Source organism: Quercus lobata, chromosome 2 (genome assembly GCF_001633185.2).
Source record: "Quercus lobata isolate SW786 chromosome 2, ValleyOak3.0 Primary Assembly, whole genome shotgun sequence".
In the NCBI taxonomy this organism is placed as follows: Eukaryota; Viridiplantae; Streptophyta; class Magnoliopsida; order Fagales; family Fagaceae; genus Quercus; species Quercus lobata.
In genome coordinates, this window is record NC_044905.1 from 14,232,422 (window position 1) to 14,258,808 (window position 26,387).

The 26,387-nt window shown below is 34.8% G+C and overlaps 3 protein-coding genes across 4 annotated transcripts; all 3 read right to left on the reverse strand.

Moving 5' to 3' along the window:
- Positions 1–4,226: 4,226 nt before the first annotated feature.
- LOC115974625 (dolichol-phosphate mannosyltransferase subunit 1) lies at positions 4,227–6,980 on the reverse strand. The gene is made up of 8 exons (XM_031095048.1): positions 6,696–6,980; positions 5,965–6,064; positions 5,832–5,865; positions 5,685–5,761; positions 5,215–5,240; positions 4,947–5,111; positions 4,745–4,859; positions 4,227–4,557 (listed from the first exon to the last, which is right to left on the reverse strand). The coding sequence occupies exons 1-8, from the start codon at positions 6,791–6,793 to the stop codon at positions 4,453–4,455; spliced, it is 720 nt and encodes a 239-aa protein (XP_030950908.1). The 5' UTR covers positions 6,794–6,980; the 3' UTR covers positions 4,227–4,452.
- Positions 6,981–9,354: 2,374 nt separating this feature from the next.
- On the reverse strand, positions 9,355–11,627 carry LOC115974626 (probable glutathione S-transferase). The gene is made up of 2 exons (XM_031095049.1): positions 11,158–11,627; positions 9,355–9,957 (listed from the first exon to the last, which is right to left on the reverse strand). The coding sequence occupies exons 1-2, from the start codon at positions 11,479–11,481 to the stop codon at positions 9,613–9,615; spliced, it is 669 nt and encodes a 222-aa protein (XP_030950909.1). The 5' UTR covers positions 11,482–11,627; the 3' UTR covers positions 9,355–9,612.
- A 1,472-nt stretch (positions 11,628–13,099) lies between these two features.
- LOC115974627 (1,4-alpha-glucan-branching enzyme 1, chloroplastic/amyloplastic-like) lies at positions 13,100–25,935 on the reverse strand. 2 transcript variants are annotated; one of them, XM_031095052.1, is made up of 14 exons: positions 25,745–25,935; positions 23,105–23,224; positions 22,697–22,907; positions 22,324–22,393; positions 21,961–22,230; positions 20,656–21,562; positions 20,337–20,453; positions 19,949–20,011; positions 19,543–19,650; positions 17,008–17,109; positions 14,896–14,963; positions 14,582–14,663; positions 14,035–14,151; positions 13,100–13,560 (listed from the first exon to the last, which is right to left on the reverse strand). In XM_031095052.1, the coding sequence occupies exons 1-14, from the start codon at positions 25,808–25,810 to the stop codon at positions 13,396–13,398; spliced, it is 2,466 nt and encodes an 821-aa protein (XP_030950912.1). In that variant the 5' UTR covers positions 25,811–25,935; the 3' UTR covers positions 13,100–13,395. The 2 variants fall into 2 exon arrangements, with proteins under 2 accessions (XP_030950912.1, XP_030950910.1); XM_031095050.1 differs by having other exon boundaries at positions 25,733–25,918.
- Positions 25,936–26,387: the final 452 nt, after the last annotated feature.

The window sequence follows — 26,387 nt, forward strand, 5'->3', positions numbered from 1 at the left end:
TGAATATGCGACACTTAATGATTCGATTAGTAGAAATCCATAGGGTGTGATTCATGGCAAGCTAAGGTTGACATAAGCATCTCCTGGTTGTGAGTAAGAAGATTATAAGTCACTCTTTCGAGATAATCACACCTCTGTTTTTATTCCAGAAAGGTTCCGACGCAGCCGAACTGCGGGTCAGCCGTTCTGCATTTGCATTCATATATAATTGAATCCAATACGTTTTTTCTCTTATCGCAATCCACGTCCCTGAACATACCTTCCAAGTTTTTTTTTCAAGAAAAAAAGGATATGGTATTGATAGTCCCTTGAGTTACAAACGATGGTTTCTAAACTCCTACGCCTTTGTGTATTCCAACGCAACAAAATCTCAGGTCAACGGTTCTACACTTACATTTGTAGGTAAATATAAAGATATAAGAGTTAAAATGGATGATAAAGAGTTAGTGAAATGTTTAATCCCACATTGAAAATGAGAGACTATTTCATTCTTTTTAATTACGGTAATTAATGGGCTAATATGTATTGGAGTAGATATTGGGCTAAATATTGGACTATTTTATTTTATTCTTTTTAATTGTGGTGATTAATTACCATATCCGTGGATGAGTTGAAATGATTATATATACTATACTACAACAATTACTGCCTCTTAGATCCTCCTACACTATAAAAAGCATTCTACACACTATATTATGCTTCAGCAATTACAAGCATTCTACATACTATAAAAAGCAATTACAAGCATTCTACATACTATAAAAAGCAATTACAAACATTTTACACTCTAAAAAAAACAATTACAAATATTCTACACACTGTACTACATAAATTACAAGCATTGTACACACTAAAAAATGTATAACACTAAAAAAAAGTAATTACAAGCATTCTACACGCTAAAAAAGCAATTACAAGCATTCTACACACTAAAAAGTATACCACACTAAAAAAAAAAAAGCATTCTACATACTAAAAAAAGCAATTACAAACATTCTATACACTAAAAAAGCAATTACAAGCATTCTATACCATTAGAGTAAAGAAAATTATATTTTTTATGTTTCTGAGTAACGCTATTGGTGAAAATAAAACATTTTATTATATTATTTATTTATTTTTTGCTTGGTGGTGTTTTAATATAGTATATATCTACCTCTGACACTATTGCTGAAAATAAAACATTTTATTATTATTATTATTATTTTTTTTTTTTTTTGCTTGGTGGTGTTTTAATATAGTATACATCTACCTCTGACACTCTTAAAGTGCATATGCCGTCAAACCCAGAATTGTTGTTGTTGTTGTTGTTTCCAGAGTTGTTGTGATTGTTTTGGGCTTGCATATGTTCTTGTAAGAGGGGTGGGAACGCTGTTGGCGTGAATCCAAATTCTTCAATATTAGGAATATACGACACTTGATGATTCGATTGGTAGAAATCAATAGGGTGTGATTCACGGCAAGCCAAGGTTTACATAAGCACCTCTTGGTTGTGAGCAAGAAATTTATAAACCACCCCTTCAAGATAATCACACCTCTATTTCAATTCTAGAAGTGTTCCGACGCAGCTGAACTATGAGTCAACCGTTTGGCATTTGCATTCATATATAATTGAATCCAATATGTTTTTTCTCTTATCGCAATCCAACTGAAAACCAAACGAGCCCTCAAACTCAAAACTCATAACTCACTACTCAAACCTCACCTTTACTCAAAAATTACAAAACACCTGTTTGGACTCATAACTCAGTTACATATCCCTACAACTTTTTTCCCAAACCGTGGACCCCACCCACTGACACTACCCATTGTTACTACTGTTGCTACCCGCGTCTCACTAACAAAAAAATCTTCCCCTTTACTTCTCCTACACATCCTCTCACCTTTCATTTCTCTGACTCTCCCTCTTTTCTATCAAATTTTTTTGTCTATCTCTCTTTCTCCATCTCTCCCATCCTCACTCTGTATTTGATTTTTTTTCCACTCCTCCGTTTCTTTCTTAGCTTTCTCTGTCTCTCCCCTCTTCAATCTGTATTTGATTTTTTTTTTCTCTCTTCTCTGTTTCTTTCTCAACTGTTTTTGGTTGGTTTGAATCGGTGATGGTGGGTTGTTTCAGTGGTTGCTAGGTTCGGATTGGTAATGATGGGTTTCGGTGGTGGTCATTTGGGTGTTGGCTGGGTTTTACGGTGGAGATCAGGTTTGAGATTGGGTTTTTGGGGCTGGGTCACGGCGTGGCTTGAAGCGGTTAGGGCTGGCTTGAATCTATTTGGTGTTTCGGTGGTATGGATCAGCCTGGGTTTGTCGTGGTGGTGCTGTGGCGGCACCAGGTTTGTTGTGGTGGTGCTATGGTTGTTTGCTACGGTAATATCTGAACTGACGGGACAACACAGAAGCTCTGGGTCCCATAGAGTTCGAATATTTACAGCAATGCCACTGAGTTTCCTATCTCAGTTTTTGAAAACACTGATTTCTTGTTTTCTGTTTCCATCACTCTAACTCAAAATTGTTGAGTTTTGAGTGATGGAAACACAATGTGAAAATTAAGCCAAACAACAAAATTTGTGTGGGTCCCACGTTTTTTCATCACTGAGTTATGAGTTTCCAGTGATATCACTCAAAACAGGCCTAAACCAAACAGGCCCTGAGTTATGAGTTTTGAAAATTGAGTTATGAAAACTGAGACACCTCTAAACCAAATAGGCCCTGATTCTTTTCACATGGAGTTTTTCAAATAAATACTCTGCAAAACATATGGTATGTTGACTAATTTGCATGATCTGTTGAGGTTTGATATTTGGAAATGGTAAAAGAGACCCATATTTTTAAGGGAAAAATACCAACCAAAAAAAAAAAAAAATACATGTTGTGGTTTAAGTCAATTTGCATCTGAACTTCTATTTTATCAACTTTGTATTATTGACTCCTGAAGTTTGATAATGTCCAAATTAACCCCTTCATCTCAATTTTGTTAGCTATAATTGACTAAAAATTATTATATGTTGTGCATATGTTATTTTTAAAAAGAATAAAGTGGTCATGTGCACACCACATAACCTTTTTATTTAAGATTGATGGTCAATATGTGTGTGTATATGTACATATAAAAACTTTACTAATGTAAAATAAATTTGTCAGGTTGCTATGGCACAAAAATTGAGTGCACAAGACTTTCTCAAGTGAAAATGAGTGATTCATCATATTAATTATATAATAAGTAAATTTCTTAATTATTGGGGTTTATCTTGTATTTAAAAGTTACATATTAAATTATGAGGTTTATGTAATAAAATTTATGGGTATTTTTTTGGAAAAAAAAAAAAGGTAGAAAATTGATAGTATTTTTAATATGATTGAACCCGTGGACTAAACTAGAATGAATTAGACTGAATGAACCAAACTAGACTCAATGGAAAGAAATTGACTAAATTGGACCAAAGTGAATTGAAATGGACCAAAATAAATTGAATTAGATCAAATGGACCAAATCATCAGCCGAATCACCATTTATCTTTTTATTGATTTTACTCTAATTTCTTTGATAATATTATATATATATATTGATCGGTTGAAAGAACCAAAATTAAAACTAGCATATATGAGAGTATATAAGTCGTAATCCCATTTGAACCAGGAATTTTGAAAGGGAGGCAAAATAAAGTTACAATATTATAAAAAAACAAAATCTAATCATCTTGTTCTTGGTTGACCCGATTCTATGTATGTCTAACCACCCTCCAGAGAGTTCAACATATCTAGTTTTCTGTAGACTTCACTATGAACTTTCGGCCTTTGTTGCACGTATTCATCATTGTCGACATTAAGCCTTGCTGCAGGCTTCATTGTGAACATTAGGCCTTGCTACACGAGGTTGAGATCACAAGTTCATATCCCAAACTATCGATTTGCTCAATTGATGTCCAACTTGAGAGTTAATTAGATGGAAATTATAATTTTTCATTACAACCAATGAGGGTAATTTCATAATTACACCCAATTTCCGTTTCATTTAAAGCCTAATTTAGACAGTAGGGGCATGTAGATACAATTATTTCAAATTGGAGTGTCAATCGAGCAAATGGATAATTTGGAGGGACATTGTAAAAGAGATGAAAGTTTATGGTGGAAAAGTGTGATTTCTCCTCCTAAAAAAAAACATATATCAACTTAATCTGTGACCACGTAATTGGAATTGCCATCAAACTTATATGTTAATAAAACAGAGCAAATTTAAGACACGAGCCAATGTGAGAATATTTGTTCTTAGACTCAAATAAGATATTTTAATTGTCTGTATCATTAAAGCCTATCAAAATTCATAAACAAAAGAGCCAATGTGAGAATGTTGGTTGTTAGACTAAATTGAGAATCCCAACCGTCTGTATCAAAAAACCTTACACGACTTGTGCACAAAATGGAAAGAGATTATCACTGACTTTTCATTTCTGCTTAACTTTATGTTGTGACCAACAGATAAGCAAGGCCTTTTAGATATTCAACAATTTCAGATCCTCCAAGCTTCGAGCTTCCATATACTCGATCAACAAATGTAATTGGAACCTGTAAACAACCACAAGACTCAGATCAACTAAAAGGTGAAAGATCAATGAATTACGCAGAAAGTAATCTACATGAACAAAGTAATCTAAATTTTGCTTGTGGTTAGGATCAAGACCCACACAACAGCACATGCACAAAGTTCATCCATCTCCACCATAAACCATGACAAGACAATATAAAACTCTACCTCTTCAATATGGTAGCGTTTTCTAGAAGCTCGAACAATCATTTCCATTTGAAAGACATATCCCTTACTTACACAGGAACTAATGACATCTTCAAGAACTGATTTCCTATAAAGCCTTCAAATGATCCAAATAACGTCAGTTTCAAAATCATGTAAGTGTCAAATAATTGTATAGTTTAATTCTATAGATTAGTTTGTGTACCGGAAAGATCCTGTCAAATCTGATACACCAGGCCATAGAAGTGTTTGAGCGAGAACATTGGCTCCCCTACTTGTTAGCTTGCGCATAACATTCCATCCATGTACACCACCACCTTCAACATAGCGGGTTCCGGTAACTATACTTGCACCAGTCTCCAACTGTTTCCTTGATAAACATATCGGAGTAAAAGAAGTCAGAAGGTTTTCCAGAAAACCAGTACCTAAGCTAATATAGGAAAGTATAAAAGAATCACTAGAATTGCTCTTACCTGATGAAGCTTGGCAAGTACTTTGGCTGCATAACAAGAAGCAAATAGGTTAGAGAAAGAAATCTATAGCAATTAGCAAATAGGAAACAATAATGTGATAAATGGGTACTAACAGCAAAGCAAGCAACTACTGAACTACAAATAGCCACAGACTCCATGCACATGCAAGAAGAAACCCCAAGAAATCAATTGGGACATACTTACCCAGTCTAGAGGTCTCATGGATGTTTTAACCACCATAGGTGATCCTAATTTATACACATTTATTTCAGAAAATCACATGAAAGAGATTCCAGATAGTTCAATGGAAAAGGAAATATCAAAGCATACTCTCTAAAATATAAAAATTAAAAACAAAACGAAACAAGAAAACTAAAAAAATGTTGTGTTGCTTCCCTAGCCAACATGCATACATCTAACTTCAACAACATTGCTCAAAATTATTATCCACATCCCACAGACACACTTACATGGTGAGATAGATCAGCATCCATGATCACAACAAAATTTCCTGATGCATGCTTCAGGCCATGAACATAAGCCGTTCCTGAAATTTGAATATGAATCAAAAGCCAGTTCCCTCTAATTACTTCAAAAAATAAGTTATGAAGACCTACCTAACCCAAGCTTCCTAGGTCTAGCTCTCAAAAGCTGCATCATCAAAAAAGGGGAAGATTTCACTGTCATAAATAAACATAAACATTGACCCAAGAAGAAATACATATCCAATTTCAAGTCTATGGTACTTACAATACGGTCTTCACCATACACTTGCTGTAACTGTTTTACAACTTCTTGAGTCCCATCAGGACTCCCATCATCCACAACAATTATTTCAAAATCCACATCCCTAAACCAAGCAGGAAATTGTATTAGAAGCTCATTCACAAACTATTATATACTGCCAACATAATCTCAAACACGATATAAACGCCAGAGCTCTTCAATCACAATTGAATATTAGCATTTGGTTACCCCCCCAACCCTTTTACCAGCAGCATAAGCCTAAAACGCCATACCCAGTACACAAAGCTCCCACTTCTGCACGGCTTGAGAGAGATTATTGATAAAGCTAATAATCAGTCTATTGATCTCACTTGATAACACTCTAAAATAGTCAGTATAGACTCACTCAATTACGTCAAAAGCTTATCAACCTCAGAAATAGTGGCAAATACCCTAACTTTAAACATCAATTCACATTGTTGACTTCATGAAATTCTAATAATTAATCGATTCACACAATCTCTCATAACTTTTTTTGATTAAGGTTAAAATTCAATAATACCCATAAGCAAATACGACAATGAAAATTAAAGTTTTTCATAAAAATTAAGAAAACGAGAAATGATCATATGTTTGTACAGACCCAAGATGCAAAACTCGGAAATAACTAATAATACTTATGTATATACACACGCCATGACAAGACAACCTAAATCAGATCCAAAAATTAAGGAAAAGGAATGGTGGAGGGGTACCGGAGATGCTTGAAGACGAGGTATACGAGGAGAGCAATGTTGAGGCGTTCGTTGTAGGTAGGGACAATTATACTGTACTTGTTCTTGTTGATTTCCATTCTCTCCTTCTTTCTTTCTTTTCCAAAAACCCTATTATACTCTATTGTAGTATCTGTATGAACTCGTAATTCAACTCCGGTGAGAGACAGCTGAATCAGATTCTCAATTTTTGACTTTACAAAGAGAGTTTGGCAGTTGGGACTCAGTGTGTGCCAATAGAGCAAGATTGTAGAGCCAAGTCAGAATGAGAAAACCGAGGTCCAGTGGGCTTTACCTTGTAGACCTTTTGGGCTGAGCCCATATCACTTGCTAATGAGGTTGGGCTGGCCTACTATACTGCATTTTGCACATTCTAGTATTTATACACTTTTCTATTGCATTTTGCACTTTAGGTATAGGGTTTTTTTTTTTTTTTCCTCCCTCTCTGTATCCCTCTATATTACATGAGGAAGTGGTGTCCCAAATTTTATGACTAAATATTCCACTTCATGCCTGTGAGATACTTCGAAAATCTCATAAACTGATAATATGGTGGATAGAATTTGAGATCTCTAGGTTTATAACACGTCTTTCAAGTTCATTAAGCCCACCACCTTGGTGTCCCCGTATGGACTAATCCCTATAAGCTTTGAATGTCACACTTGTCCATCTTTAAAACTTATTAAGCTCTCTCTCTTTTCTTTTTAATTTATCAAAATATTATTAATCTCTTTTAGCATCCACATGGCACAACTTCATTCTCTCCAACATGAAGTCTCTATTTTCATATATTTTGATTACCATTTTATTTTCAATAAACAAAACGTCTAAAAGAAAATGAAATGGATTGGTACACGATGACCTTGAAAAATTGATTGGGTCTTGATGGCTGTAACATCTTCTTTGGTTGGTTAAATCTTTCCTTTGGAATGTTTGTGCTGATAAAGCTGCACCACTAGGTGATAGCTTTTGCGGAAGCAATATAAAACAAAAACCATATTTTCATTTAAAGATCGTTGTACCACACAACCATGGATTCTAAATAGAACAAAATTGCGTACCTCTCTTAGCAATCTAAGCGTGTTGCCTCCCAAGGTATTCACGTCTCTCTCTATTTCTTTTGAGTTTTCAAAAGACTACAGTATCACACAGTAATTCTGATGGTCAACCACTAAATATAATATTATAAAATCTTATTTTATAGTAGACTTCTAAAACCCTAGAGAGAGATTGGACGTGGGATCTTTAGGAATCCTAATCTTCAGTCGTAGGATTTTATCAATAACAATTTTGAACGTTATTGACTTATCTTGAAACACTTTCCAAAAATATTTCTTAATTTTCTCAACCATATTAAGAAAATATATGAACTTCTACATACTGCAATAATGTCCATCAACATATTGCAATTGACCCCTGAAGATTAGAGAATTACAAATAAGGTCCCATTTCATACAATTTTATATCTATGTCCTTCCACCATACTATATTCCCACAAGCCACTAGGACTAGATAAATATCATTGTCATGTCCCTAGCTTATGTGACCCTTAATTTCTTGATTTCATAATTTCTATTGGACTCCAAAATATCTTTAAAAAACTCTTTAAATATATATATATATATATATACAATATTATATATATGAAAAACATTTTTTGAAAAATGTCACCGGCCGGTTTTGTTTTGAGTCCAACTTCAATATGAAAATCAACTGAATATACTATCTTCTTTAGAAACTGGTGGATTCATTGTTGAGCATTTATATATTTTACTCATTACACACATAACCCAACATGTCTGTATATAGCCTTTAAAATTGGCATCACCAATTGGCATTGTCAAAGTTATGTACATTATAAATAAATATACACAAACCCCTCATGTTCGAGGACAATAGAAAAATTGCGATAAAACAACCTTTTAAATAACAATGATCACTCCATAAGGTGTCCTTGATCGGATCCAATTCAGTGTATGTACTTGTTACATTACACCCACTTGTTTGCTTAAAGTCACTACTTCAATGATGGAGTAAATCACCCTATCATATAGCAGCACAACAAGTGTAGGCTTCAATGGTAATATTCAATTAATATCCACAACTTAGAACAATTTAATAATATATGAAAAATCATTACTCACTATCTTTGGTTCCTTAACCATTAACATGATTTTTCCTACAGAGGTGACATCACATGCCACATTTAAATAATGAAATATACCTATAAAAGTTATGAATGTGAAAATAGAATTTTATCATCAAATAAAAATGCATAGTATTGTTTTTGAGGGCACATAATTCTAACACTAGGATCTTCAAAAGTGACGGATTCTGCTTTAACAATTGATTTTTTAACAGTTGACATAGGAAGAAATTTCTTTTTTTCCTTCGTTTATTTTTGGGAGAGTGGATTTGGTTAGTATTTTACATAATTTTATTTGGAATCAAAATCGTCTTCTACTTTGTCTCTTGTACATGATTGTTGAAATGTTTTTCAAATTACATATCTTATTCCTTTGTTTCCTTATTTTTTGGACTAATGTAATGTATTACATTGACAAAGATACTTCTTCTTTTTTATTGAATTTCATTTGTTCTATTTCTAAAACACCCCGGTTGCCCCCCACATTTGCACATATAGTGAAAATTTATGTATTCTCCAACTAAAATAAAGTCATAGCATGATCATTTACAGACCCAACAAAGTCTTTCTTATTCATGATACAATACATGCCCCTTTAAAGCTCAGCAGATAGACTAAAGTGTCTAACAAGTTCAACGGACCTAGATGAAACAAAGCTAAACTTATACAAAACAAAATGTAATCAACGCTATTTAGTATTTGCACAACCATTTGAACATGCTGACACTTTCAGATTTGAGCCTAACCATTACTCTACTCCAAGCCATCCCTTTTCCTTGACTGCCCAACAAACTCATAAACCTTCTTCTGGTCAGGAAGAGACTTGGCCACAGTCTCCTTTTGCAGGCACCTCTTAGCCCATGCAACAATCTTGGGGCACTCAGCCTCTATGTTGATATTGCCAAAGATCTCATAGACAATGAACCAGCTGTAGAAGGGGATAAGAGAAAGGTCCACAAACCCAAATGTTTCACCCCCAAAGTAAGGCTTGTCACTGAGCTCCCCCTCCAATATCTTGAAGGTTTCAATGAATTCCTTCTTGCCTGCCTCCAGCTCTTCTCCTTTTGTGGTCAATACCTTCCTTGAAACATAATAAACCTGTATTTTCCACAAATTATATAAAATGATGAAAAATGACAGTATTGAATTTCAAATCAATATAGAAGAATATTTCTTTAAACCTTCAGGAAAAAAAAAAAGCACTCTATGAGATGAACTCATATGGTCATATGACCTCTTTCTCATAGCTTGATGATTATTCTTTACCATAATGCCAATCACACCAATGGATTTCCTTTTATTGTATGTAGAAGGAATTCAAACCTAAGTCCATTATTTGATTACCAAAAATTTTACCAGTTAAACTAACTAGCACCTACACATAGTAGATAATTGTGTGTGACATAGCAGCAAACTATAGGACTCTCCTAAAAAAATAGCATCACATACTACTGGACTCTCTTAAAAATATAACATGACAAATGCTAAGAGTAGGCAGGAAGAATGTTCAAAAAAACTACATAAATTCAACATGTTAATGAAAAGCAAAAAAAAACCATCATTTTTCGTTTCCCCCACCCCCATTCATCTTTCTTCTTTGGCATAGGACATATTAGTAATCATAAAGGGGTTTAACTTATTTCCCAACTACACTCTGCTCTTATCTCTTGGATATACTAGGATTAGAAACAAAAACTTCAAGTAGAATCAGAATTGCAGGAGCAGATATAATAGTAGAGAGTAGAGACTAAATATTAGTTAACTCCAATAGAATCTAAACATCACACAAATAAATACATAATAGCTAGCTTCTAAAATAAAATCTAGCAAACCTAACGAGTCTAGCATATTTAATGCTAAGAGTAGGCAGAAAGAATGTTCGACTCAGTTCCCAAAAACTACATAAATCAACATGTTAATGAAAAGCAAACAGAAACCATTATTTTTCTTTCTTCTTCCCCCACGCCCCCCCCCCCCTCTCTCTCTCTATTTCGTTCATCTTTCTTCTTTGGCATAGGACATATTAGAAATCATGAAGGGGTTTGACTTATTTCCCAACTACACTATCTGCTATGATCTCTTGAATCTACTAGGATTAGAAACAAAAACTTCAAGTTGAATCAGAATTGCAGGAGCAGACATAACGCTAGAGACTGAATATTAGTCAACTCTAATAGAATCTAAACATTACACAAATAAATACCTAATAGCTTCTAAAATAAAATCTAGCAAACCTAACGAGTCAAGCATATTTAATAAACCAAACCAAAAATATTTTGCATGATTGATAAAACGTACCTTGTTATCAACAAAATCAGCCCAGAACCTGGCATGAGCTCTTTGGTAAGGATGAGAGGGCAGCAGTGGAGACTTATCCTTCCAGACCTCATCTATGTACTGAACAATGATGAGTGACTCACACACCGTTTTCCCGTTGTGGATGAGAACTGGGATCTTCTTGTGAATGGGGTTCATCTCTAAAAGCAGAGGGCTCTTTAATGAACTTTTGTTCCACAACTCCTCCTTGCACTCATACTTGATACCCTTCTCGGCCAGTGCAATCCTGACCCTCATCCCAAACAAGCTGGCCCAGAAATCCAGCAGAATCACCTCGTCCGCCATTGTTACAGAACTACTCAACTCAAGGTATTGAAGCAAATGAAATTAAGAGAAAATACAAAAAACACTTCGAAGAGACTTAAATGATTTATAGTCATGGGCGGCAAGTATGACAATAGAGATAGAGGTAAAGTTAACGAGCTATGACTAAAACAATTAATTTAGCTATTTGGTTATAGCTTATTTAATAAGGTGTTTATCAATAGAGATTAGTTTATTTTAAAAAATAAAAAATTAGGAGTTAGATTTTTTTTTTTTAATTTTAAATTTTAAAAATTAAAATAAAATAATGCAATTTTTTTTCTGAAACAACTTATCACTGAGCCCATGTCACTTGCAAATGAGGTTGGGCTGGCCGAGTATATTGCATTATGCACTTCAGTTTTTTTTTTTTTTTTTTTTCCTCTCTAACTCCCTCTATAATATATGAGAAGGTGGTGTCTCAAATTTTTTGACCAACTATTCCATTTCGTGCATGTGAGATACTTTGGAAATCTCATAAACTGATAGTGTGATGGATGGAATTTGGGATCTCTAGATTTATAACACGTCTTTCAAGTTCATTGAGCCTACCACCCAGGTGTTCCCGTATAAACTAATCTCTATAAGCTTTGAATGTCACACTTGCCTATCTTTAAACCTTATTAAGATCTCTCTTTTCTTTTTAATTTATCAGAATATTATTAATCTTTTTTAACATCCACTTTTCTATACATCCAGAAAATAATCCTATAGCTTAATTGAAAGTAGAGCTCAACATGCCTCACTTCAATTATTTTGTAGAATGATTCAAGATTTTTATTATAGAAGAAAGACTATGTCACTGATGGCATGAGAGATAACTCATGGTCGGTTCATAAGCTTTACCTTCTAGTGAAGCAAGAAGCTCCCAATGTATTGTTTTAAATTGAAACAAGACTCACTGAGGAATCCCAAGGGTATTGGAACTGCTTAGGTATGCAAAATGCTTTGACAGTAGGAAGAGATGGACTATGGGAATAGGAAAAAATCTAGCCCAATCTAGCCCTAATGTGAAATAATGAATGATTTATTGAGGTTACACGTCTCTTGAAGCATCATATCGATGCTTTCTTTAGTTAATATATTTTGTATTAATTTCTTTTCTATAAAATTTTGATGGGAATGATAGTGGATCCAAAGCAAAATTTTATTTTTATCCCCCACGTTCTTCTTTTTGAATTTTGTCAAATGGTTAAGAATAAGATGATCAATAACCTACCAACTTGTTATAGAGTGGATTAATTTGTACTAATAGTTCTAGTTTTTACTGTAATTACACAACAAACATTTTCAATCATGAATGTTGTTGAAACTAGGTTTCACAATTAAAAAGAATATGATTTACCAAAGGACTGTTTGATTTTATACACTGATTTTCTAAAAAGGGCATTTTTTAAGCATGAATTATTTTCGGATTTAAAAAAGAACGAGTTTCATTTTAATAAATTATTGGTTAAACTACATTGAAAAACAGGTATTTTTTATCTTTTATTTTGTTTATATTTTTTTAGCACTGAATGAATAGTTTTATTTTTCCATATATTAATTTAGTTTTGAATGTTGGTATTTCTTAAATTCTATTAAAAAAATTATTCATGAGTTGGCTCTCCAAAAGAAAATTCTTGTTTATTTATATTCCCATTCATGACAATTATTGTACTACATCGCGCAACGTCTTTCTTCTCATATATACAAGCACGGAAAACCTTTGTCCAAATGAAATATAGAACAACCTAAATGAAAGTCCCTTATTTATACACACACCTACCACCTAGCAGGCACTGAAACTATTCGAGTATTGACAAACGAACTGCTGTTTTAGTCATCTGGTGTCTCTTCTCCCATCTCTTCTGCTTCTAAATCTTTCATCTTGTTCTTCTCTTCTGCCTCCAAATTTTACACATTGCTTGGATTGGTACCAATATCCTTGTCTTCAACATAAGCTGATACTTTGAAATTTTTCTGCTGAGCTCCTCCTGCGTCTGCTGTTAATGTCTTAATCGCACCGACCAAATCAATAGCATTGTTTTCTTCTTCTTTTTCTTCCACTCTATAATAAACCTTCAAAAAAAATAATAAAAGTTTTAGCAATTCACATACACAATCCCAAACAGGGCACAACAAATAATAGCTACAAGCTGGAGATTTGATTTCCAAATTACCGGTAATACATGACCAAAACCCCATAAAACTTGATAGCTCGAAATAAATTTTCAACATCAAATAAACACACTTTTTTCTCTTCTCTTTTCGCTGAATAAATACTTTTCTTAGAGAAACAAAGACAAAAAAAAAACAAAGCAAAGACCTTCCATCTCTTTCCACCACTCTTAACACCAAGATTGGTAGATATGAGATAGGCACAGGCCCTGACAAGTATTTTGCAATCTGATAAAATCCTAATTTTTAAATCACCATATAATTTTCTTCTCTTTTCTCATGGCTAGAAGAAATGCACAATTTCCATCAGAAAAGAAGAAATGCACAATAACCATAAGTAGCAACACTAGGAATGACCAAAAGAGTCAACCATACCACACATGTGCGAGGCGGTGAGAGTACTTTGAAGGAGTTGGGGCGATTATTAAAATTCGTCTCAGGCACTCCCGGAATCCCTTCAGGGGATGTGAAATGGTCAGCTTCATGGCCCACCTGCTTAAGAGATAATCATGTCATCAAGCGATCAATAGTAACTCCTATAAAGACACAATGTCAATCTCCACCAAAGATAGGAGAGAGACAAATAGATCAATTAACATTTTCTTTTTCTCTTTTCCTTTGTCCGGGTGGATATATTAAGGGTTCCAAAGTAAACTGAGTTTCACAATATACGAAGGGGTTCAGGAAGAGGACCAGGAGAAATGCAGTTTTCAACACAAAGGTTAGTTGGTCAAGAATCCACAAAAATAGAATTAATTTCCATAGAAAATAGTTTCATAAATTGGAATGCAGAAACAGTAAACCAACTGAGCAACTAGCACACAGGCCCATCAAGTAATGGAGAAGTTCCATTATGCTTAATTAGTCTCTTTTATAGCATTATAGAAATGCATGTGTGATTACAGTAAAAGCGGTTACTTACCCTTCCATGGCCACCAAATTCCAAAGCATCACTATCTAGTGCAACTCTATACTTCCCAGGCAAGTCGCACCCAACTTTGTACCTGTTTGTTCAAGAATAAATTAGTCACTTGGAATCTTTTGTTCAATACATAAATGAAAAAATATAGATATATAAAAAAAAAAATAAGCGATGTTGCCAATATAGTCCAAGCCCTGAACAAAAAGCCTAGCATGCTGCGATTCACTCTATACAAAATTACATTTGCACTTGCACAGAAGACATAGACACCTAGCACAACTTAAAATAAAATTTAAAAAAAAAAAAAAAAATACCCATCATATGCATTCTCTGGATGAAAATTGAACACGAAAATGAGATCTCCACGCTCAAAGACAATAACCTGAAACATGAAACAATCATGCAAAGTTCCAAATATATAGTGAAGGTTCAACTGAAATAATCAGGACTACAAAATCAACTAAAAGAAATTTGAATGCATTCTTATTTTTTCCTACTCATATGGAGTAAGAATTGAAGTGGTTAGCATATTGTAAACAAACCAAGTTGAGCCAAGTATTAAAAGTTAATGATTGTACATTTATTTTTATTTCAAACACAAGTAGGGCTTGAGCTCATCAATAAACTAGATTACATGTTCAAGTTCAGTTCATTTTCTTATAGAATAAGCTCAAACTTGTTCACAAGCTACTTGATTAGCTTATTATTTTTCCATATATAGTAAACACAATGACCAAAATTTTTAACCGCTTCACAAATCCATGCTAATAATTAATGACTAATTTATAGTTGAAATTATATTATTTGAGTTAATTAGATAGAATGGTTTTCATTTATGTACTTTTAAAAATTAGATTCACCATTCTTGTATTGTTAAAACTTAAAAGTTATATATGATTTTTACTACAAAATGGAGTATTCTCATCCAATCTCAAGTTTGTATAAGTACAATATGTATACATATAAACCTATTTATATATACTTAAATTGAACCTTATACTCACAAGCTTGTTCTCGAACACATTATTATGTTTAAGCTCAGCTTTTTTAATGATCAAGCCTAAATTTAGTTTTGGCTTAGCTCATTTGCTAAATAAACAAACATAAACAAGTTTTTTCTCAAGCCAAGCCCAAGCTGTTTTCATTTACAGCCCCTGCCACCACCTAAGTAAACAATAAATAAGATTAATCTTTCAGAATATGTTCTAAATCAGGGTTAAGAGCCCATATTAGAGAGAATAATTAAAAGATTTCAAGCTGTTGCTGTTCCAGGTTTGGGGATGAGATTAAACTCTATAATGATTTAGTGTAAAACCTTTATTTACACTCCAATAAAATATTGTCAAATCAGATTTTTCAAATAGAAGAAAAGGGAGTACCACAAACAATCTCCAGATAATAGTGGTCTAAAATTCTTGTGGGCAGTAAGAATACACTGCCAAATAATGAGAAATACCCAGACTTAGATGAATTATTGCCAAAGAGTTTCACAGAAAGGACCAACGATAGGGGTTTGTGGTGAAAAAATGGGTCCTGCATGTGGCAGTACTGAGTCATGACTCTAAGGACGGGTTCATGACTTATTGCAAGTGGAACTTGTGCTTGAAGCAGTGTGTGGTGGGGTGCCAATAGTTGCTTGGCCTTTGTATGCCAAGCAAAAGATGAATAGCATGGTTTTGATGGTGGAAATGAAAGTAGCGTTAGCATTGAGGGAATCAGAACAAAAATTGGTCTGTGCTGCCAAGTTGGAAAAGAAAGTGAGGGAGTTAACGGACCCGAGAAGGGAGAGAGGTGAGAGAGAGAGTTTCAACCATCATAGATGATCTTGTGCAGCAATAAAAGAGGGTGGATCATCTCATGTTGGATTGGTCAAGTTGGCTCAGTCGTGGAAGCAAAACTGGCATGAGTTCACTTAGCTAATAACTTAGTCAGCATGCCTTGTTCTTCAGCCACCTTTTTTTTAACATGAACAAATTTGAGAATTTTATAGCAAATAGGTTTTTAAAAGGATTTTGATTGTGTGTTCTAGTCCCTATTCTCCTATTTGGGAAAAAAAAAAACTAATGGAGCAATATAATATTGAAGGGTGTAAATAAGGGGATCAATAATCTTTATAGAGTTTAATCTCTTTAGGGACACGATGATTATCTTTTAGCCAAAACAATGATTGATATTTCTTTTATCTAATTAAATTAAACAAAAGGGTCTTTCTATTTGGATGTCAACTGTTTTCCTCGTTTAGTTCAATAATATGTGACCAAGAAACACACCTCTAATGACCACCTTAAAAACCAATGTGTTCTTTCCAAACAGAGCTCTTGTGTACCATGCACTCTAATTTACTTGCTCATATGAGACTTGTGAACCAATTATACAATTCTAAAAGTAAAGTAAAAGAGCTATTGATCATCCAGGGGCATCTGTACCTTGTCTTCCTCATTTGTGCTGCTCACAATCTGTTTGGTCGATGCCAAGAACAAAAATTTATCATCAAGTAAATTCATAGCTCTGTCAAACGCATTCATGAACTGTACAACTCCCAAATACAGAAAAAGAAGATGTCAAAATGGTATCAAGTGGAAGCAAAAACAGAAAATATATGCAACTATAAACAGGAATAGTTAGATAATAGGTTTCTTGTGCACTGTATGGAGGCAGAATATGCAGTTTCCACCATTACCTATGCCCACCATGGTCCCATGTCATAAGTTAATATGAAAATGAACAGAATCCTAACACCTAAGGCCTAATATGTTTTTAATCAAGTCAGTTAAAACATAATCTTGGTATGGACTATCAGCAGCTCAAATTTGGTGTGGATCTAAGAAGAATTGGAGTTCCATTAAGATAAAAATCTAAACATCCAATTTTGATTTCAATCCAGTACTATATAATATGTAAAAGGTTTGAAATTTATGTCTTATGCATATATGATTACCACACACACACACATATATACCAACATTCATAACTCTTACATGATGGATCATTATCACAATGATCTACTGAACTAGAATTAGATCCAAGTGAAATCAAGTTATAAACATTTAATTTGAATTCTAATTAAATATGTGAATTGGCTCTTAATTGGGTCGGACATGATTTGAACTTGGATCCTAAAATCACCCACTGACAACCCTAATCTTGAACTTCCTTAACATGTATCATATCAGACAGGCCACAATACCTCAACTTACAACCTAAGTATTAAAGATGTGACCTAAAAATAATAGTTTGTCGGCAAGTGTTCCACTTATACACAAGGGAAATGGGTGGAAGGGAGGTGGGCCATAACAAAGCAGACAAACTTTGTAAAATTATATTACATGGACTTGGGTATTGGTGTCAGCTATGGGAGTGTGATCAACTGTTTAATTAGCTTGTCTTTAGGGGATTTTCCTCCAGCCATTTTTAGAGTATCAGGTAGCGAGAAGTGGCAATACATTACCCAAACCCATCATCTTCCCTAACCAACCCAATATAAGTGGGTAACAGACCATTCATTTAAGAACTGGATTTCAATGGGTAATGAATCATTTAAATATGTATAGGGGCACCAATCAGGTATCCACGTTATGCCTTCCAAAACAAAACCCTCTTTCAAATCCCTTAATTCTACCCAACTCACCTCTCTAGTCTCTCCTTCCCTCAAACCCCACCACCCAAAAACCTACCACCCCATCACCCACTTTCCCAAACACACCAATACCTCAATTCCTTGAAATCCTACCTCCTCTCACAACACAAACCCACCTTCACTGGCTAGTTCTACAGTCTCACCTCCATCTTCTCCCTCACCAATCTCATTCTTAAGGTTGGAAAATTCTCGCCCATCATTATTAACATTGATGAGAGACAAGGGTTTGGTCTTGGCTCACTTTATCGCCAAGTTACTAGCAACAAACATTCCTTTGGGATGGGGTGTTGAACATTGTGTATCAATTAGGGTCTATGTTTTAGAGGTTCTTGAGAGGGACCTTGCATTTTCCAAAGGGGGGAGAAGTGCTGTTTGGCCAGAGATATCGCATATCGGATCACCTCTAAGGCCATGGATGTTACGAATAATGTGTATGCTCTTTGCATGTGAGTTGTAGTTTATCAGAAATAAGAATAGTTGTATTGTGATTTATGTTGTACTATTAATATTGCATCTAGCAGTTTTCTTGAATATACTTTCTCTTACCTATCAAAAAAAAATAGTTAGATGCCTTAAAAATGTTTAATTATGATTCAAAATTCTGCATGAATTGTGGTTGTTAAATGTTTTAGATGTAGTTATTGAATTTCAAGAAACTACCCATTAATATATGTCCTTTTTACTAGGATGCACGGGCACGGACACGAGTACAAGTACAAGTATGGATACAATACAGCGACATGAGCAATTTTTGAAAAGTTATAACATGATACGGCAGATTGGACACCATTACAACACGGGTACGGCACCCCAAATGAAGTGTCCATCCTAGCTTTTTTTTTTTTTTTCCATTTTGTCTTTTTTTGTTCCTTTTTTGTTTTTTTTTTTGGGGGGGGGGGGGGGTTGATATATTTTTCCTTTTAAGAAATATTTATAATGAATTTATATAACTTATCTTCTTTCCAGAAATAATTGCAAAAATATCTAATATAAACACACACATGTATTGACTTATACATAATATGTTTGTGTAGTGATTATATATATATATATATATATATATGGGTTAATGGACAGGTCAGGTCCTGTCCAAAATAAACAGGTTGAGTTGGGACAGGGATTGAATTAAATGGGTAAGTGAAAAATCGCACATCTAACCCATCAATGACTGGCCCATTTGCCACCACTATTGGTAGTCAGCCCATTTCCCACCCCTGTTGATAGCCATACTCTTTCCCATTTCATGCTGTATGGTAGTGTCAAGTGAAGGTCCAGACAACACAGAATTAAGAAATACATGACTAATAAAGAGGTGATCTCAAACCTTATATCTCAAGTGCTCTAATTCCACCAAGTCCCATTGGCGTCTGCATTTTTCATAGCTCCACCCATTGCCTTCTCTTGGGAAGTCTATCCACTCAGGATGGCCAAACTACACAAACATCAATGAAAAATAATTTCTAAATATAACAATGTTGGGTATACACATGGACAACTTAAAAAGATCTCCACTACTTGCTTATCCCATTGCATGTGTTGATGTTGAAGTTGAAGAAACAAACTAATCAACGTGGCATGAGGTGAAAATTTTCTGTCTTTTTAAGTATATGGAATCTTTGAGGACCATCCAAACTAAGCTCCAATCCAATACATAATATATCAGAAAATACCTAGGACTGGCTGCACACTGTTTCCATGCAGTAGTCAAGAGTACAGATCAATGTGCTTACCTCATTCCCCATGAAATTGAGGTAGCCCTCACCTCCTAATGCCATAGTTATAAAATGTATCATCTGCAAAAGATAAAGACAAAAACAAGAACAAATAAAAACAAAATCTCATCAAGACACAATATATTGGGAATGAGCTTTTCTCTGGATCCAATATATAAATTTGTGCCACAAGCATTGCATGAAACATAGATATTGTTAACATTTGGTTATCTGGAAAGGCTTCAAATGAGTTGTAAGAACTCATAGCTATGGACATAGCCAAAAACATTTATAAAAGGAAAGAAAGGAGTGAATTCAGAGGCTGTGGAGAGACTATCAACCAGTCGAGCTATTAAAGATACCACAAATAGAGAAAGCAGAGTCCACAAGCTGGTACAGAACAAACCTTGTGAAGCGCAATTCCTCGATCAATAGTAGGAGAAGCATCTGTTAAGCAAGACATGCCAGAATACATTTCTTTGTCCATTAGAAGAAAAGCTATAGTCTTGTCACCTACAATGGCCTGCATCATAAAAATGAAATGACAATGATGAAATGATAGTACAAACCACAATGACTGTGTCTGCTGCTGCCTTTCTTTGCTCTTGTTTTCCTTTGTGGAAATTCAGTTGTAACTAAATTGACATTTTCTTTTCAAGCAAAGCTGTATCCAGCATAAAGTAATTTACAAAATAACACACAACAAGAAAAGAAAAAGTGCATACCTGATCATGGCTTTCAGCATATGATATACACTTCTCAGTGTATCTTCTATTTGTCAAACCCCAGGAAATTTCCTTCATTGACCAATCTATATCAATTTTGTTCTTCAAGTAATCAATCCACTTGTCAGGAATGGCCATTGCAAGGCGATAATCAAAACCAATTCCCCCCTCAAAGACAGGCCGTCCAAGTCCAGGCATACCAGACACATCTTCAGCAATGACAGTTGCATCAGGCAAGATATTATGAATCAGAGAATTTGCTAGCATCAGATATAAAACAGCATCAGCATCTGTTGCCTCACTAAAATACTCGTCATAATTCCCTGTAAATGCCATGTTGACTCCGTGGTGATGATATAACATCGAAGTTACTCCATCAAAGCGAAAGCCATCAAATTTGAACTCTTCAAGCCACCACCTTAAGTTGGACAGAAGAAAGCGGAGAACTTCCCAATTAGCATAGTTGAACAGTCTGCTATCCCATAACTTGTGGTAACCTCGATCTCCAGTGTGGAAGTATGATTCTTGTGAGTTTTGGCCAACATCAAATCCATTGAGGCCATCAGTCACATTGTTACTTGCATGGCTGTGAACAACATCCATCAAGACCCGTAGACCCAAGCTATGGGCCTTATCAATTAAATATTTTAGGTCCTCTGGGGTCCCAGATCTACTGCTTACAGCGAAAAAGCTTGTGACATGATACCCAAATGATGCATAATAGGAATGCTCCATTACAGCCATCAACTGGACTGTGTTATAATTATTTGCTCGAATACGAGGCAAAACATCATCAGCAAACTCTCTGTATGAATTAATGCGGGGTTCTGAGCTACTCATTCCAACATGAGCTTCATATATTCGAGGGGCCTTGGGTTTTGGAGGACGGGGATACTTAAATTGATACCTAAATGATGAAGAAAAGGTCAACATTCTGCCTATTCTCATATGGTTAAAATTTGAAAAAAAAGTACAATAGCTCCCTTATTTCGATGAAACTTTGCCAAGCAACAGTAGAAAGCTCCTTAAACATGGTGAAAGAGATTCTTATTTTTATTTTTATTTTTAAAAATTGATGCCTCATATAATTGTGAAATATTAAGATTTTAGGACATAAATATATGCAACAGATTTTTTTCTTTTGTTCATGAGAGACAAAAGATTAAATTTATAAAAACCCAAGACCGTGCCTCAGAATGGTCAGTCCTGAAGGCATTGGCTGTTCAAACTTTTTTCTTCCTGTTCTCTATAAAAGATATTCACTTTATCCAAATTGGATTTGAGTAAAATATAAGTAGTTAGCACCTTTCTGATGAAGGTGGGTCCCAGTATACACCATCATATGGTGCTCCAAAACTTGCAGGGTCAACAGTGGCATATTTAATCCAAGCAGGGATGCGATCAACCCAAACTCCATCACCATGCTTGAATCGAAACTTGACTCTTGAATTGTGAGGAATGGCTGGATTTTCACCAGAATCAGGAACTTTGATACTCCAAACACCATATTGATTCTTTTCCATGATGTGGTTGGCACCATTCCATCCATTAAAGTCCCCAATAAGTTGCGCCTCTCTATATTACAGACATGAATTACAAGAAACAATCAATTGCATAAAATAGCTAGCAAATTTATATATTTTCATATTTCAAAACGTAAAAACTTACTGAGCAGCAGGGGCCCATTCACGGTACACGACGCCATCTTCTTCTCTGTTAAATCCGAATTTCAAATAACCTACAGAATGGAGGAAGCAATGAGGGGGTGTTTTACACTAAAAGGAAACTAGTAAGCAAATCTTAGAATTGGTTAAGTTATTGAGCATAGAGACACAAAAATCCACTAAAGAGTCCAATAGATAATCAATGAAAAAGAATCAGATGCACTCAACATATGAACTAAATATGCTCTACATCCCATGTGGAAAACCACTAGCAGTCTTACAAAATACAAAATGTTTACTTATTAACAACTTTCTATGTGGAAGCAGAAAAGAAGGAAAAAAGATAGCAATTTTCATATCTAATAAAAACTGATCACCTTGTGCAAATTCCTCAAGACCTCTTTCATATTTCTCAAAGAGTGCTTTCTGCTCAGCATATTTCCTTACTCTATATTTGAAGTGATCTTTATATTGTTCCAAGACTGGATCACTGCCCAGGATACCAATATCGTCTGTGTCTTCCTCAGTGGATGCCATTGTCGAGCTGTCATCTGTTACAAGAGCAGAGATCGTGGAACTGTCTTGCACCTAGAGAAGAAAATGCACCAGATCACAGCTTATATACATGTAATATACTCACGAATAATACTTGGCAGGAAAAATATCTTAGCCTCCACATATAATGGAAAAAAGGCAAGGACCATCCACAAGCATCAAGCTTATTTCACATAAGAAAAATGCTTGGCCCTGATGCATGAAATCCATGCAAGATATGTCAAACGTACCCTCCTGTATATTGAGATTCTTGGTGCAAAAAGGAAGGTTTGGTGCCCAAGGAATTTTTGAGACCCAGAGGTCACTCCAATTGGTTTTTGTATGGCAAGGTGTTGCTTATTTCTTGTTGGCTGTGAAAATGATCAAAATAAGTGAACCATTGAAAATCTTTTTTTGAGTATATCCAAACACATAGAGATGCAGGCACTTGCACAATGTAAAATACTAGTGAAGAAAGAAAGACATTGAGTTCCATGAGTATAAGTGTCTAACAGATTTTGTTACATCAAGTTCCATGGTATTCATAATATTTAATGACAGGTTGTGTTACAGTTGGAATGGTCAGCAACTCTATACACCTGCACCTATTGTTAGGTATATCATAGTGAGAGATAAAAAGTATCTTACGACACATAAAGAATGCTTTATCAGTTTCAATGTACTTCATTTATCTAACATATGCAGTTATATGCTTGATTATAACAAACCGAAAGAAAGTGTTCAGATAAGGGGAAAGCTGATTCTTAGATGGGCTGAAGACCCAAACCAGAACAATGGATGATTCTCATTCATTAATTGACGTAAATGACTCTTAAATATATCCTACTATGCTCATGTCCATGGTTGAAGCTCATATCATATACTATATATATTATTGAAATTGGGTCCTAAAAGTTGTGGTTGTGCCAAGTGGCTATCTTTTACCTGTGGTAAGTGACTATACTCTCTGTGTGCCAAATGGCTATTCTTTATTAAGGACTTGGACGAATTACATAATTCTATTATATTTTAGGGCAGTTTTAAATTAAATTCTAAATTTTAAAAATCTTCAATTAAAATTATGAACTTTTTAAATTGTTTCAATTCACACCGTAAATGACTCACTATTAACTAAAAATAATTTCACATAAGCTGTGACTAAAAAAATCCTTAATTATGAAATTATACAATAATTAATCATTTAGTTATTTTCACCAAAACATTTACAAAGAAATTACATATTATATAAACTAATGTCCATATCATATCATATCATATACTTCGTCTATTTACTATATAATTTACTAAACAATGATATTGCGCCACACAAGCATAATACTAGTTCTTTTAACTGCTGACATCTTTTTTAAGAACTAAGTTTCCCAAATATTAGAATTTTGCACAAGTTTGGACACAGTCCTATAGTGTTCCTTCTTCAAATCCAATTATATCATGGTTCGCCAATGCAGAGGATGAGTACTTATATAGGAGTGATGCTAGGGATACTACATAAACTTTACAAAATGATGAGTCACCAATCACAAAAAAGTAATTCATACATTTATTTAACATGTTGTTGAAGTGGCACTAATCTCATTCATCACGCCATTTTGTAAGGTTGTTGTAGTAAATAGTAAAATTGGTAGTGTTTTAGCATTTTTCTTTATTAAGAACACATACAAACAATTAAATGCCCTTATTGTCTTCTTTTTTGATAAATAAGATAGAATTCCAACTGTAATCTAGCCGGTGATAAATCCTCTTACCCACAATTTGGTACAAACAAAGTTGAACCCAATCAACCTTAACCAAATTTCTATGAAGCACAGGTGTGTTTCCGGATTCAGGTGCGGCGATTAAAAAATTATTAAAAATATTTTTATTTTTATTTTATATATATTGCTAAGCATATTTTTTTCATATAATTGTAAATATATACCAATTTAAGATTAATAGTAGATAATAACTAAAAGATGATATTCATAAATTAGAATAGAACCCACAAATTAGTATTTACTTATGCCAGACGGTTTTGTTCACGACTACCCCACTGGGTGCAGTTTGCAACCCTTGGGTCCAAAATGCATAGCGCTACGCCTCACAATCTGTTTGCATAAATAGCAATAATGATTTTGGCACGCCCAGCAGAACATATGATTGTTATGGTCAACCTGTTGGTGCATGCCAAGAAAAGGTGAAAACAGAAGGATATATCACTATTTCGGCCATGATTTCGGCCAATTTCGGCCGGTTTCGGATGATTTCGGCCGGAATCTGCACAGAATCGGCCGGTTCGTCTGATTTCGGCTAGAATCGGAGACGAATCGGCCTGAATCGTCTGATTTCGGCCAGAATCGGAGCCGAATCGGCCTGAATCGTCTGATTTCGGCCAGAATCGGAGCCGAAACGGCCGGAATCGGCGCGAATCGGCCCGTATCGGCTCGAATCGGCGCGTGTCCGGTGCGGGTGCGGCACCCGTTTTGCCGCGTCGGTGCTTCAGAGCAAATTTGCACAGATAGGCACTCACTAATATGATTTATCTAATTTTGCCATGAAAAACATGAATAGATTCTCATCCCAAAATAAACAAATTACAGCCAATAAGTACTAACATGACTAGCAAAAAATAATTCACATCAACAGTAACAAAACAAAACAACCCATTAATTGAATTCAGCCAAGGACCAAATACATAAAAACAAAGATGCAACCCAATTGCAGAAAATGGATGCAGTTTTAGAAAAGCTCCATCAAATGTGAGTAAGAGCACAGTTAGTCAAAGTGATCAAACACAAAGGCATCAATGCACGGTACATAAACACAAAAGTCTAATAAGCACCCATTTTTGCAAACTCCAAAAAAACACGATTTGAACATACAAAGTGAGTAACCTTGCTTGAGGAAAGTGGTAAAGACCCAAGAGCTGGTTTGTGAAGAAAACCCAAAGAGCCCATCATCTTTCTTTCTTTCTTTCTTTCTTTCTCGAACTCTCTCTCTTTAGTGTTTAGCTCATGAATGCCCACTCACTCTCTCAGTCTTATTAAAGATTTGCTAAAACTAAGATCTTCGAAAATATTTTTATAATCTTCAATTATAGCTTGGTAGTCTCTATCAGAAAAATCTGAGCCGTTGGTCTGTTGGACCCACAATGACATGTCGTTTTGAGTGATCGGTGCCCTTGTCTTTTCTTTTCTTTTCTTTTCTTTTGCTTCTAGTTGTTGTACGTCGCTTCAAGAAGAAAAGGAAGCCAACAAAAGCAAAGGATATGCTTCGCGTGGCAACGCGCTGGATTTTCGTGTGTGATAATAATTGATGATAATCGATTATGCTTTGAAAATCCCGCGTCTATTTTATATGCCAAGTGTAAGAAAAACAGCTACTGTAATGACGGCTGTGAACTGATTGCATTAGCCGATTGTGGAAAAAAGAAGTCTTCATATCGGACGCTTACGATTCGATCAAGATGGTTTTAGATCTAAAAAATATGATAAATTGGGCCGAGCTACGAAAAAACAAAAAAGAAAGGCTCTTCTC

What these genes read in the sequence shown, in the direction of transcription:
- LOC115974625 (XM_031095048.1), bottom strand. Translation starts at nt 6,793, where the DNA reads ATGGAAATCAACAAGAACAAGTACAGTATAATTGTCCCTACCTACAAC. An exon ending in TACTTGCCAAGCTTCATCAG is followed by an intron (nt 5,112 to 5,214) that starts GTAAGAGCAATT and finishes ATGTTTATCAAG; the next exon opens with GAAACAGTTGGAGACTGGTG. An exon ending in AACGCTACCATATTGAAGAG is followed by an intron (nt 4,558 to 4,744) that starts GTAGAGTTTTAT and finishes GGTTGTTTACAG; the next exon opens with GTTCCAATTACATTTGTTGA.
- LOC115974626 (XM_031095049.1), bottom strand. Translation starts at nt 11,481, where the DNA reads ATGGCGGACGAGGTGATTCTGCTGGATTTCTGGGCCAGCTTGTTTGGG. An exon ending in CTGATTTTGTTGATAACAAG is followed by an intron (nt 9,958 to 11,157) that starts GTACGTTTTATC and finishes TGGAAAATACAG; the next exon opens with GTTTATTATGTTTCAAGGAA.
- LOC115974627 (XM_031095050.1), bottom strand. Translation starts at nt 25,810, where the DNA reads ATGATGGGCTCTTTGGGTTTTCTTCACAAACCAGCTCTTGGGTCTTTA. An exon ending in GAATCTCAATATACAGGAGG is followed by an intron (nt 22,908 to 23,104) that starts GTACGTTTGACA and finishes TTTCTTCTCTAG; the next exon opens with GTGCAAGACAGTTCCACGAT. An exon ending in TCAATTTCATGGGGAATGAG is followed by an intron (nt 19,651 to 19,948) that starts GTAAGCACATTG and finishes ATGTTTGTGTAG; the next exon opens with TTTGGCCATCCTGAGTGGAT.